Source organism: Rhincodon typus, chromosome 30 (assembly GCF_021869965.1).
Source record: "Rhincodon typus isolate 14 chromosome 30, sRhiTyp1.1, whole genome shotgun sequence".
Taxonomy (NCBI): domain Eukaryota; kingdom Metazoa; phylum Chordata; class Chondrichthyes; order Orectolobiformes; family Rhincodontidae; genus Rhincodon; species Rhincodon typus.
In genome coordinates this window covers 20,488,641-20,503,264 of record NC_063361.1, presented here as the reverse complement: position 1 = coordinate 20,503,264, position 14,624 = coordinate 20,488,641, and the positions used below count along the sequence as shown (strand labels likewise).

General features: G+C 38.7%; 1 protein-coding gene across 1 annotated transcript in view; it reads left to right on the top strand.

Moving 5' to 3' along the window:
- Positions 1-2,148: 2,148 nt before the first annotated feature.
- The window catches only part of lsm12b (LSM12 homolog b), a 36,133-nt gene continuing 23,657 nt past the window's right edge, over positions 2,149-14,624 (top strand). The window contains exons 1-2 of the mRNA XM_048614506.1: positions 2,149-2,310; positions 11,699-11,832. Coding sequence (XP_048470463.1) covers positions 2,190-2,310; positions 11,699-11,832 — 255 coding nt within the window. The 5' untranslated portion in view covers positions 2,149-2,189. The remainder of the gene's footprint in view (positions 2,311-11,698; positions 11,833-14,624) is intronic.

The window sequence follows — 14,624 nt, the reverse complement described above, 5'->3', positions numbered from 1 at the left end:
CCCCTCCCCCTTTTCTGATGAAGGGTCTAGGCCCGAAACGTCAGCCTTTCTGCTCCTATGATGCTGCTTGGCCTGCTGTGTTCATCCAGCCCTGCACCTTGTTGTCTCATGAGAATAAACACAGGCATCAGCCAGTTGAGCCAAATGTAAGTCCTATAATATAAACTGAGGTAGTGCCAGCAAAGACCCATTATCATTTCTAAATTAACATGTAAAATGTTTTTCTACATTTAAGAAAAGGCTACCTTCTCTGTTTCTTGGCTCAGCTGATTTGAACCTATGTTAGGTAACTACATGTGCCTGCCAACCAGAAAGTCTGTTGTAGCTTGAGCAGACCATCCAAACTACTTCAACTTGGATTTGATGTCTGGAGACATTGCAAATTTATGGTGTAGTGATATGTTTGAGCAGAGGAATCAATAGATGATTGTAAAAGGTAGAAGATTGTGCATATTGTCCGAGCACTCACACCTGAGTTAAGGCCAAAATTCTACAGTCTTTTAGCCCACATATTTAAAATCCATCGAACTTGTGCATATGTTTGAATAAATACAAAATAAATTCTTGATTATATTCTTTATTAATCATTTTATAATTATGCACCTGTATATTGACATATGTACTGGAGAGCAGACATCCCCTTTTTCATTTTATTTCTTAACTATATATTTTAATCAAATCTGTTAAATTTGGCTTCTTGGAAATAGAACACGTTTCGTGCTTGAAACTGCATAAAAATGTAGAATGATGTATACATTCTCTAGAGTAACTAGTAACTTCTGTATTGTACGGAATGTAAAGATAGCTGAGTAGCTTCATTCACAAGTCATCATGTCTGTTGCTTAATTAATATGCTGACATTGAGGAAAATTCTTTAAACCATGCATGTTCCTCTCCCTTCAACTTCCGTTCTATTCATACTTAATCCAAACACTTGTTTATATTACACATTCTGATCTTTTTGATCATATATATGTTTGCTTTTTCATTAGCTGGATTTCCGATTCACAAAATCTATTTATCTGAAGCTGTAAAGAATGCACCAAAGAGATATGATAAAGAAGTTCCTGTTTTAGTTGCATAATCTATGGATTAGGAAACATGAATAATCACTTTAATTAAATGCCACCACAATGAAAATTGGAGGGAAGGAAAATCATCAGCTGTGGTTTACTTGGTAACACTCTCACCTCTGAGTCTGAAGGTCATTCAAATTTCACACAAGATTTGAGCATGTAATTTAGACTGCTATCACAGAGCAGTACTGAGTACTGCTTTGTCAGGGTGCTATCTTTAGAACAAGATATTAAAATAAGTCTCCATCAGCTGGCAGTTAAAAGTACCAGGGTAGTATGTTGAAGCAAAACAAGGGAATTCTCCCAAGTGGTCTGGTGAAAATTTGTCTCTCAATGAATAATACTAAAAATAGATTATCTGGTCCTTTGTACAGTTATTTATGGAAGCTTGCTGTGCAAATAGAACTATGCAGAATCAGGGCAGCCAATTTTTAAAATTCATTCACGGGATGAAGGTGTCGCTGGTTGGGTCAGCATTTATTGCTCATCCCTAATTCCCAAGACGGCAGTTGAGAGTCAACTACACTGCTATGGGTCTGGAGTGCATTGAAAATGATCTATCCTCACTGGCTGCTGTGTTAACAACAACAGTGACTACTTTTAAGAATTTTTTTCAACCTTTGTAAGATTTATCTGCACCTTATGTGCTGTAAACTGCAGGGCTGTGGGCCATGTGCAGGAAGATGGGATTAGAAAGGGCATTTGGATATCTTTGGGTTGGGATGGACAAGACGGACTGAATGGCCTGCTTCTGGGCTGTATCACTTCTGTGGCTCTGAGGTTGTGAATAGTGCCATATGGATGCAGATTTTCTTTCTCTCAAATAATGCATTTCCATCAGCAATTTGCTATTTCAGCTTTATACAGGCTGAATACAATTTAGTGTTAGATGTTAGTGCGTTTGTGAAACTGTCTCCAGTGTCTGGGTGTGACAAAACTAGGTTATTTCCTTACGAGTAGTGCATGACTATACAGAGTGTCTGCCTCGAATCGCACACCCCCCACATCTCAGCTCATCACCACCTTGGCCTTTGATTGACAGCTGCTCGCCGCGCAGGCGCAGCTCCGCACAAAGCCTGCTGGGTAAAGCGCTGCTGGCCCGGCAGTAACAAGATGGCTGCTCCGGGAGAATACTTCACTGTCGGCAGCCAGGTTTCCTGCCTGACGTGTCTGGGCCAGCAGCTGCATGGGGAGGTGGTCGCCTTCGATTACCAATCCAAGATGTTAACTTTAAGTATCCTTTGTTGAGAGGGTGTGGCGTCAGCGGCGAAGCGCGCTGGCGTGTGTGTAGCGAATTCAGTCAAGGCCTAGCTTGGGTCGCAGCCTTTCACCGGTGTCCTGCCAGATAGTGGATTCGCGCATGCGTACACCTTGCTGGTCTCCTTTTTGTCAAAAAGTGTTTAACTGTAGAAACTGGAAATAATTGTTCGGAAACGCATCCTTACGATTTAACTGATCAATATAACTTGCACTTACGTGTTGTGGTCGGTCAGCAATCGAATCTGCCTGTAGTCTTTCATTTTCTATTTGTTAGTATGTCATTTGGCACAAGGTGAGGCTGAATGAACACTATTTGGCAGTTCGCTGGTTGCATCATGGCCTTGCTGGATGCTCATTGTATGGGGAAAAAAACGCTTTATGTGGCACTGAATTCTAACAACCGATTCGTAATGACCGGGTTGCATCAGTAGTCATCCTCCAGTTATAACTTTTCTGCGAATCAAGGTGCCTTTACGTAATGGGGTTTGTATACGAGCAAGTATGGCTAGTGGCTTTTTTACCATGGGTAGGGCAATCCTCCGTTTTGGTTTCTGTTTGCTGTGAAGTTCTGCCAACAATAACCTTTAATGTTGGAGATGCTGCAGAATAACTGGTGTTTCTACTCTTGAAGGCAGATGAAACTAGTTGAAGATAGAGTGACTTAGCTTATTTGTTATGTGAGTTGGGATGAATGTTTTTTCAGTGTTTCCTTTTAAGTTGGTGGAAGTTTACCTTACGAATTAAGCTTGTGCCGTTATGGTTACAGGTCAGTAAAATTGTTTCTGTTCATCTGTGTTTCAATATAGTGTTTAAAATCTGCTTTTTCAAAGTCAAGTTACAATTTTATTAAATTTTGATATTGTGCTTATTTAGTCTGTACGCTGTAAGTATTTACATGTTGTAACTGTTGGTATTCAAGTATGGGAGTTTTAAATCTGAAACTTTAAATTTTCCAGGTCTTTAGATTTAAACAGGCAGCATACTTTAACGTGGTAAGATATCCTTTTTGCAGGTCAAAAGTGACATTGAACTGGAAGACAAATATTTAAGACAAATTGCTGAAAGTCAAGAAGGTAGATTTCAAGGAACATTTTACAAATGGAGAGAGAGCAAAGAAGCTTAGGAGGAGATTCCAGAGCTTTGATTTTAGATGGATGAAGAAACAGGTTGTTAGGATGAAAGAAGTTAGAAGTGCACAGGAGGCTAGACTTGAAGGTAAGCGGAGTTCTCTTAGGGTTGCAGGGCTAGAAAGGTTTGTAGTGGTAGGGAGGGTAAGATCATAGAGAGATTTGCAAATGGGAATTAGAATTTTCAAACCAAGGTATTGACAGACCTACAGCCATTGTAGATCATAAAGCACTGGGGTGATGGGTGATTAAAACTTTGTTTGACTTATGATTTAAGGAGTAGTATTTTGGCTAAGTTTATGGAAACGTGAGGAAGGAGAGCATTGGAGTGGTCAAATATCAGAGGCATAAGTTGGGGCTTCTTCAGCAAATGAACTGAGATGTGATTGAACATGTTTTGGAGGTGGATGTCCGTGGTCTTTAGAGACGGCAGTATGAAATGCAGCTTGAGGTCACATAGGATGCTGAGGCTGTAAGTGGTCTGTTTTAGCTTGAAACAGTGATTATGCAGGGTTGGCATCAATGACAAGGGTTGTGGTTTCTGGCGAACTTTGTGCCATATTGGAGGAGGTGATAGTATTCACTTAACTGCCTATTATGTTTTGATATTTTAACGGTTAGTTCCTTCAATGGTCATCAGCAAGACTTGTGGGCGGCACGGTGGCTCAGTGGTTAGCACTGTTGCCTCATAGCACCAGGGACCCGGGTTTGATTCCAGCCTTGGGCAACTGTCTGTGTGGAGTTTGCATGTTCTCCCCGTGTCTGTGTGGATTTCCTCCGGGTGCTCCGGTTTCCTCCACAGTCCAAAAATATGCAGGTTAGGTGGATTGGCCATGCTGGGATGTGTAGATTAGGTGGATTATAGGGGTATGGGTCTGGGTGGGATGCTCCAAGGGTCGGTGTGGACTTGTTGGGCCAAAGGGCCTGTTTCCACACTGTAGGGGTTCTATGATTCTAAACTGATTGCAACTCGCCTAAGGATTGTGTGTGGACCAATGGCTTGAGTTTTTAACTGGGTCTTTGATCTCTATTCTTTCTAAAGTGAATGAAGCTAGCACATCTGACCCCTAACTTGACTGCTACATCTCAGGAAGGATATTGGCTAATAAGAAGAGTGCATTATGGATTTATCAGAATGATGCCAGTATTTAAAACCACCTCATTGGCTGTGAAGTGCTTTGAAATGCCCTGGGGCTGTAAAAAGTTCCACATACATGCAAGCCTCTGTTTCTTGAAGAATTTTGCTCATATTCCCCAAGTTTGGGCTTGGGGGATTATCTGACGTGAGGTGATATGTTCAGAAACGTAATTCCTGTGGTGTGAACAATTGGAGCGAGGGGACACAATCTTTAAAATGAATGCTAAGTGTTTCAACTATAGGATCATAAAGGGTAGTAGAAATATGGAATTCTCTCCTTCAACCAGTGGATGCTAGGTCAATTGAAATTTAAGATATAGTTTGATAGATTTTATTGTGGGTCTCAAGGGAAAGCTAGAAAACAGAGGTACAAATCAATCATAGACTTATAAAATAAGGGCTGAATGTCCTCATGTTCCTATGGCTTGTTTAGTATTTGTAAACTCTATTCCACTGAATACACGTGGAAATGTTATTTTGATTCTTCAGTACATATTTTGCAAAGAGTTCTGTTAATTGGGCTAATTGTCAGAATTTCTTTTATTCATGGGATGAGGGTGTTTCTGGCTAGTCCAGCATTTATTGCCCATCCCTCATTGCCCAGAGGGCAGTTAAGAGTCAAACACATTACTGTAGGTCTGGAGCCACATGTAGGCTAGACCATGTAAGGAAAGCCGTTTCCTTCCCTAAAGGACATTAATGAACCAGATGGGTTTTTCCCCTAACAATTGGTAATGGATTCATGGTTGTCATTAGGCTCTTAATTACAGATTTTTATTGGATTCAAATTCCACTATTTGCTGGGATTCGAACCCGCGTCCCCAGACTGTTACCTGGGTCTCTGGATTAACAGTTTAGCGATAATACTGCTAGGCCATCATCTTCCCCCAGATTATATTATAATAGTTTACATGAGGGCGTATTGGCTAGAGTTCTGTCAAAAAGATGTATACACATGTTGGAGTAATTGTTTTAAAGCAGCATGCTACATGTTCATGAAATGGATATCTTATCTGTTCTGCCTAAGATGATTGCATATTAAATTTTGATATCCAGTCTAGTCTATTGTACGTTGAGTGTCATAGATTTGTACAGCACGGAAACAGACCCTTTGATCCAACTTGTCCATGCCGACCAAATATCCTAAATAAATCTAGTCCCATTTACCAGCAATTGATCCACATCCCTCTAAACCATGTACCCATCCAGATGCCGTTTGTGTTGTAGTTGTACCAGCCTTCACCATTTCTTCTGGCAGCACATTCCATTCATGCACCACCCTCTGTGAAAATGTTACCCCTTGGGTCCCTTTTAAATCTTTCCCCTCTCACCTTAATCCTATTCACCTATCCGTGCCCCTCATGATTTTATAAATCTATAAGGTCACCCCTCAGCCTTGATGCTCCAGGGAAAATAGCCCCAGCCTGTTCAGCCTCTCCGTATGGCTCAAACCCTCCAACCCCGGCAACATCCTGTAAGTTTTTTTCTGCACCCTTTCAAGTTTAACAACACCTTTCCTATAGCAGGGAGAGTAGAACTGAAGGGGGTATTCCACAATGTCCTGTACAGCCACAACGTCACCTCCCAACTCCTATACTGATAAAGACAAGCATACCAAACACCACCTTCAATATCCTGTCTGCTTGTGACTCTACTTTCAAGGAGCTATGAACCTGCACTCCAAGGTGTCTTTGTTTGGCAACAACCACAGAACTGTGTGGCTCTTTTTTTTATTTGACTTTGAGCTTTTAGTCAAGACGGGTTCTAATTGCCCTTGAATGAGTAGGTTCTAGGAATGCTACTTCCACACTGCTTCACAAGTGCTTAATGTAGGGTGTAGTTCACCTACTCACAGGCAGAACACGCAAAGGATGCAGAATAGTGAACTTTTAAAGGATTTCTTGGAGCCTTTTTTATTCACACAGAGGACATGGGTGTTACTGTATCCCTAGTTGCCCTCAAATGTGATGATGAGTTGCCTACTTGAACTGCTGCAGTCCATGTTTTGAATAAATATCATTGGATATGCTGTCCAAAGTTGTTGGGTAAATTCCCACTGGCCAACTAAAAATGAAAGGGCAATGATTATTTTTACCTGTGAGCGCCTTTAACATAATGTCCCAAACATTATGAAGCAAAATTTGACACCAAACTGCTTAAGGAGCTGCTGTGGGCAGTTGACCAGAAGTTTGGTGAAGAAAATTACGTTTGGAGGAGTGCAATAAATGAAGAGAGACAGTTGGGAATGGAATTCCATATCCTGCAAAGGGTGGGTGGGGGAGGTGGTGCTGGTGGGGCTGAGTCGCAGTGAATAAAAGCTTCTGCAACATTTCTCAGCATTCTTGGGAATTGTAATTACTACTGGCAGACAAGAAACTAATGTCAAAGAATCCTCATGGTGCAGATAGAGGTAATTCAGCCCGTTGAGTCTGTACCGCTCCTCTGAAGAGCATCCAGCTTGGACACCCTCAGCATTGTGAGACAGCAGTGCTAACCACTATACCGTCATCCATTTTGGCCATAGAGATCCTAATTCAATTTGAATGCTGTAGTTATGAAATAGGACAGAGGTCAAATGTCATATTGAGCAAAGTCCAATTTTATTAAGCTGAGATCTGCAGTTTGACCAAATCACTTGAAACAGCTGCATGAAGGTAAATTAACATTAGAGCAATGAGGACGTGTTGAGGGTTCAGAAGAAGTTTATTACCACAAAAAAGGGCTGAACTTCCACATCTAGCCTGTCACCTACCTGGGGTATTATAGACGATAAGCGATAGCTTAACGCAACTAAGCGTTTCTGAGCTTTTTAGATCTCAATAGTGCAGAAGGTATAGAGAAATATAGAAAATGCAAGGATGAAGATTAAAAGAAAATTAGACAAGCCAATAGTGGCATCGATATTGACAGGTAAAATCAAGGAAATCCTTGAAGTGTCTTGTGAAGAGCAAGGCGATAACTAAGCAAAGAATCAGATCACTTAGAGAAGTGTGAATTTAGTCGATGTGATTATGTTTTTTGTGAATATCTTATTGGACTTCATAAGGATAGCAAGCAAGGAAATACTCCTAAATGGTTTAGTGCCTTTGAAGGTAGGTAAATCAACGTGTAGACATGGTGCTGGTGGCATAAAGAGTAGTTCGTGTTTGGAATAAACTTCCAGAGGAAGGGATGGATGCAGGTCCAGTTATAATGTTTAAAAGATATTTAAATAAGAACATGAATAAGAAGTGTTTGGAGGGATATGGGCCCGGGGCAAGCAAATAGGACTAGTTTAGTTTTGTATTATGGTCTGCAAGGGCTGTTTGGACCGAGCAGTCAAACAGCATGGAAACAGACTCTATGATTGGAGGATTGCTGCCATGCCACTACTTAAAAAGGGAGAGGGAGATAGCCCAAGTTTATACACTAGTGGACAAATTTTTGGAAAAGTTTCTGAGGAGCTATGTTAATTTTCATTTAGAACAAGACAGATTGCTCAAAGACTTGAATTTTAAGGGACGGTTGTGACTGATATGTTTGATTAAATTTTTTGATGGAACAACAAAGTGGTTGACGAGTTTAGGGTCCTTGACTTAGGAGTCTGCATTTTGATAAGGGACAAAATGGAAGATGGGTCAGAAAAGTAAGAACCTATTGGAATCCAAGAGACTGGGATCCAAGTTGGATCCAATAAGAACTCTGTGACAAAAAGCAAGGCATACTGATCAACAGTTTTTTTTTCTAGCCCTAGGCTACTGTCAGTGCTTTTCATGACACATAATTCAAACTAAATTATTGTTTAAAAAGTTGCATATTAAACTTAAATTGTCCCTGCAGTTATTGGTGAGGAAGAAATCTGGGTTGCAAAAGATGTAAATAGATTGGTCAGATGAACAGAGGAGTTAAATTCATTTCGGATCAGAGGCAGTGCATCTGGAAATCTAACGAGGTAGCAAGATACTGGAAAGAATAGAGAAGCACAGAGACCTTGAAATTCATCTTCTCAGATCCTGGAAGATGGCCAAACAAGATAAATAAGGTGGCACTAAATAAAAACCAGAAGAACTGCCGATCCTGTAAATAAGGAACAAAAACAGAAGTTGCTGGAAAAGCTCAGCAGGGAAGTAAAATCAGAGTTAATGTTTTGGGTGAACCCTTCATCATAGACCTGCTGAGCTTTTCCAGCAACTTCTGGTTTTGTTGTTGTAAATAAGGTGGCATATGCGATACTTTTCTTGATTGACCAATGTGTAGAAAATGGGAGGTCATACTGGAACTACATAAAATACTGGTTGGGATATTTGAATATTGTATACAGTTCTGGTCACTTACGGGAAAGATATGACTACACAATAGGGCTGTACAATAGATTTGTGAGGCTGACTGGGAAATCTTGGCTATGAGGAAAGATTAGATGCTTGTGGTTATTTTCTTTAATCTAGAAACCTGTTATCCCAGTTGGTGTAATTACTTAACAAGTCAGATCCCAGACTGAAATCTGGCTTGATATATCATATTTTGCTTTGGCGTTGATGAAGTGATCTTTCTTTGAAACATAAACATGCCATGCTGTGGATTTGGTTTTAACAATAAACCAGAAGTTTATTGTGCAGTAGAAATTAGACTAAAATAGAATAGACAAATTAGTTACAAACACATGTTTAAAGGTTTTAGAACGCATGGTAAAAACAAAACCCTGTTAATCCCAACAGCATTGCATTACACTACACAAACATCAGAGAATTCTCTTTCTGTCCCACGTAGGGTTTGACTTAGCTGTGGCTTCAGTTCCCAGTCGTGAGAATCTGGTGGCCTTTTTCTTGATTTGTCATATAATTTAACCTTGACCTCTCCACTTTTGCATAATGCCTTCAAAGTTGTAACCAGCACTTCTAATCTGAAACATTAAACCTAAAACCCTTGCATTTAAGTAATCTCTTAACAGTCTTAAACTACCACAACCGACTGTTTAATTTTTTCCTCCACCTTCAGCCAAAAATTCTGCAAAACTACCCAAAGGTGAAACTAAAAATTCAAGCCATGGTGTACCACCAAGCCTCCCCAACTCCCCCAGCCCAAAAAAATGCAGAGTCTTCAATCTGAAAGCGTAATGCACTGCAGAGTTTACTTCGTTAATAAACTCTCCCAATGTAAACAAACTGCCATTGTTCTTCAGGAAGTCTCTCCCTAATACTGTACTTTAAAATCAATCATCATGGCTTCAGAAATGCTTGCAAGTTAATCTTTAAACCCCTTCAGAATCATAGAAAACTCATATGTCACTTTCTTGGACTTTACAGTTTTGAAAAGAAATTTTAAAATTTATAAATTTCTCACCTGATGTCGCAGTTGACTGAGGGAAATTTAATTGTTAAATTGAAGAATCCAGAATAAATGAGGGTCTTATTTTCCTTAGATGAGAGGTCGTTATTGATGGGTGTTAAGTTAATAAATGTTGCACATTGATTAGAGGGGAGTTGAGAGATTGTTTCCACTTTGGTGAAGTTCTGAAACTTACTGAAGAGATTTTAGAGGCAGAGACTTTGATGTCCAAAGTGACCAAAATGTTTCAAGAGATTTGACCTTTCTGAAAGGATAGTGCAATGTTTTATGTAAAACCTACTGTAACAAATAACTCAAAACAATGACTAAATACCTTTTTTTAATAAGCAACTCTGAAATTCATGAAGTGACATTTCCCCTTTATGCTTAGCACCTATCAAATTCTCAATGGATTTGCAGTTCTATCTGCAAACAGTTCACAGTTGCCCCCAGTTTTCTGTGGGTTCCTGTATCCCTGTTCAGAGTGGTATTTCTGACCGTCACTAGGTACTTTCTTCTGTTCTCGGTATTCTTGAATTCCCTGTTGGCAGCCAAGCTTGTTTCTAGTATGTGTCTGTCCTGGCCTGCACCAGGACAAATCTTTCACGATACGTACATGGCTGCAGGTAGTGTCTCTTTAATGAGACACCATCTGCCTCTTGCATCCTTCTATGGCAATTTGCAAAGCCAAGGCGTCTTTCAGCTGATCACACAAACTATAATACTCATTTGATTATAGGTAAGCCTGTAATCTGATCTCAAAAGTAGCTTCCTCTGCCACCTCTTCTGTGCAACGTGAAATTTATTAACCTTCCATCCAGGTAGAAATGCTACTTAGATATTCTTGACTCTAACTTCCTTTCATCCTAGAAGTAAATGGACAGTTTACACAGCTGGTACCTTTTTCACATTTTGGGAGACTCGAGTATACATTAGAAATTTGGAGACTGCTGTCATTGTCTCCAAATGTAAATAGCTTTTACCACCGTCTCACAAAGACAAAAAAAAGCCTTCCTTTGATTCTAACAGTCAACCACCCAGGTTTACTCTTGGGCAAACTGCAGAGAAGGTCATATGACTCATTACAGTCACTCTAAATCTTAAGCCACTATTTCAAAATGCGCCTTTATGAACCTCAGTAGTAACAATCATACAGCACAGCTACAATGAGTCACGTGACCTCCTGTAAGAAATTCTGCGCAGGAAGTTTTTGAATCCTGGCCGTTCATTTTGCCTCAAGCAGCATTTTATGGTGTTTATAATTTATATTTTAAAAAATATATATTTCCAGAAACTATACAGAAATATTAAATTAAATAATCCTACTTGAAAATAGTTTTTCCATTATTTGACGGTATAGCACTTGTATATGCGTTATCTGTACAGCATAGGTTGTACATTTCTTGACGTAAGTGACTAACTTTTGAAGAATTGTGCTACAAAAGAAAATCATTTTGTATTTTGAATACAACGTTGATCTTGAGTCGTTGCAATATAAAATTAACTTGTCTAAGTGACAAACCGTAAGTATTGTGTATTGATTTTTTTGTACAGCAACTAAGCTTTAAGTAGTAGCTGAGGCACTAGTGTGAATTTTACTTGAAAGATTAATGAATGGGTTTGAAGAATATATTTCTTGTAATAATGTTATTGTTGCTTCATGGAACTTTATATTTCAATTAGTCTGTCTTCTGTAGGCTTTTAATATTTAAATTTGACACTGGAGACACAGTGTGTATAACCGGAAGACTTGTATATCTATTCAGTTTTTCTTAACAATTTTCTTCTCAAAGAATGTCCCTCATCTAGTGGGAAACCCAACCACAACGATGTTCTACTGATTAATTTAGCATATGTTTCGGATGTTAAAACAATTAATGATCGGACAGAAACTCCACCACCCTTAGCTTCACTGAATGTTAACAAGGTAAGAATTTTAACCTGGGAGAAAATATAGTACATTTTGAATGAAAGCTTTTAGTTTTGTCAATTTTTTCATTTGAGAATCGATTACCAGAAGGGTTGCTAAATGGAAGGATACAGACTATATTCTTGCTGTGTGTTTAAAAATATTCAAATATTCAGTATTCTGTCATATTTCATCCCTGACCTAATAAAGTTCTCTTCAATGGGTTTCATGTTTGACTTTAGCGATTCTCTATAAACATTAAAAGTGAATTTGCATGTTTGTTTTGACCTGTGGTTACAGAGCATATTAAATCTATTATACCTATTATATTTTTGATTACTTTCATTAATTTGCTTGTCATTCTGGGTGTATTGTAAAATCTCTTAATCTGGTTTAAAACTTTATTGTCCCTTAATGGTGAATTTCTTTAGAACCTGACATACATGTGGCAGCTAAATTTTCGTCATGATTTTTTTTCTCTTTATTCGTTCATGGGATGAGGGTGTTGCTGGCTAGTCTGCATTTATTGCCCATCCCTAATTGCCCAGAGGGCAGTTAAGAGTCAACCACATTGTGGGTCTGGAGTCAGACTAGGTAAGGATGTCCGTTTCCTTCCCTAAAGGACATTACTGAACCAGATGGGTTTTTTCTAACAATTGGCAATGGATTCAGGGTCATCATTAGATTATTAATTCCAAATATTTATTGAATTCAAATTCCACAATCTGCCATGGTGGGATTCGAACCCGCGTCCCCAGAACATTATCTGTGTTTCTGGATTAACAGTCCAGTGATAATACCACTAGGCCATCACCTCCCCTAATTCTCTCCTGTTGTGAAGATACTTTCTATTTTTTATTACTTGGAGGACTTGAATTTTGAAGGATTGTGGAAAATAGATTTTATTTTGCATTTTGAGGAATTTATTTTATTCACTTGTGGGACCTGGGCAACACTGGCTGGCCAAGCATATATTGCCTCTCCTTGAGTGCTTTTCCGAAAGAGGTCATTGACAGTTTGCTGTGGTCATCAGATTTTCTTTAAAATAAGGATTCCTGTAAGTCACATGACCGCTAACTGCTTGCTTTACTGCAGACTCCTGGGGTTATTTTGAATAGTGACTGGCTTGGAGAGGTACTTATTTTACCTGGTACGAATCTTGTTGTTGAGTTCAGGGTGAAGTCTATTTGTCCTTTTGGAAAGAATGATTGCAGTCTTGAGATGTTACTTTATTTTCTAAGCAGGTTGTGTCTTCAAGACTTCAGTCACAACAATGCATTATTAGAGACTTGAGTACATCAGCCAGAACATCAATGCAACAGACTTTGGAACATTTTATACTTTATCCTTTTGCTTTCAAGAATAACCCTTTGGCTAAAATGTTTTCTTTCAGAAAGCCAGTTTCTGAAGCTATTTCTTTTTTTTCTGAAGATTGCCTGTTTGCATATGTTTTGAGATGTTCAGAGCTATGGCTATTTGTACCTCTGTATGTTGATCATTGCACCTTTTGGTCAAATATTTTTATTTTTATAAACCAAAAATTGTTTGTCAAGAAGTCTGGTTGATGGATCTTATTGTTTGAAATCCTGTGATTTATATAGACAAGGTGTATAGTAGGTCATTTTGTTAACGTCAAAATGTATTTTTATTCAATGCTGTGACCATTGGATTAGAGGCACTTCTCCAGCCTGGCTTTTAACAAAGATAATTGAATTATTTGCAGTACATTTTCAGAAAGCCTTTTTACTTGCAGAACTGATGTGTTCTAAAGAGCCATCTGGGATCCCTGCATTGTTTTAATGCTTTCTTTCTTGATAGAACCCCAACTGGCATTTTACTGATAAAGTAACTTTCTATCACACACCTGGCTTGAACTGGGATTATCCTGATTCAACTACTCACTGAATAAATTTAATTACTTGGGGAGCTAAAATAGTATTCAAAGTCAATCTTTTGTTTGCAGGTGATATTTCAAATTTAACTCATGACTTTGTACTGGAAAATATTTTGAAATACCATTTCAGATGATTGAAATCTGACATAGAATGTTCACTTTGGGGGGAAAAAATTGGCTGTTGAATAGTTAGTACAAACAGACCGTGATATGATCTAACATAAGGTCATGTCATATCATAGTTAGCGCTACTACTGGAGTGCAAAGGTTGGCGTTCACCTATGTTGTGCTATCATAGCAAACAAATTTAGTACATGCCTGTAATTTCTATTGTCATTTATTGCAAGGATATTACACATTTTAAATTCCATTAATACAGACCTGCTTCCTGTGCAGAACCAATTAATTGTTTTATTTACTGATATCCAACTGAATTCAGAAAATTTGGTGATTCTAGACTTTTACAGATGGCTTTCAATTATTTTGTACTGTGACCCTGACTTGTGCAAAACAGGAAGATTTTGCTGGAATTTTGGCACAGAAGTTCATTTTGCCAGCTCCATCTCTGACTATCAACTGAAATTTCATTTTCCCCGTTTTACTTTTTTTTTAATGCTTTTCAACAATTGTCAATTTCCTAAGTCTTTTTGTGTGACTAGGATTTCATATTTGAACTATCCTTTGAATGAACTTTTCAATTATAGAAGCAAATCCTTATATTTATCCTCATTTGAATAAGTTGAAAACTGAAGTAGAATTTGTACCTATGATCCAGGGCATAAGATATAGAAATAGGAAAGGCCATCTGGCTCTTTAGGCGTGTCCCACCATTCACTACCAGTATAGGAAGATGGAAACTGATCAGCCATAACAGTTTTGTTAGCCATATCCAAAAATCTATCAATTGCTTTCTTGA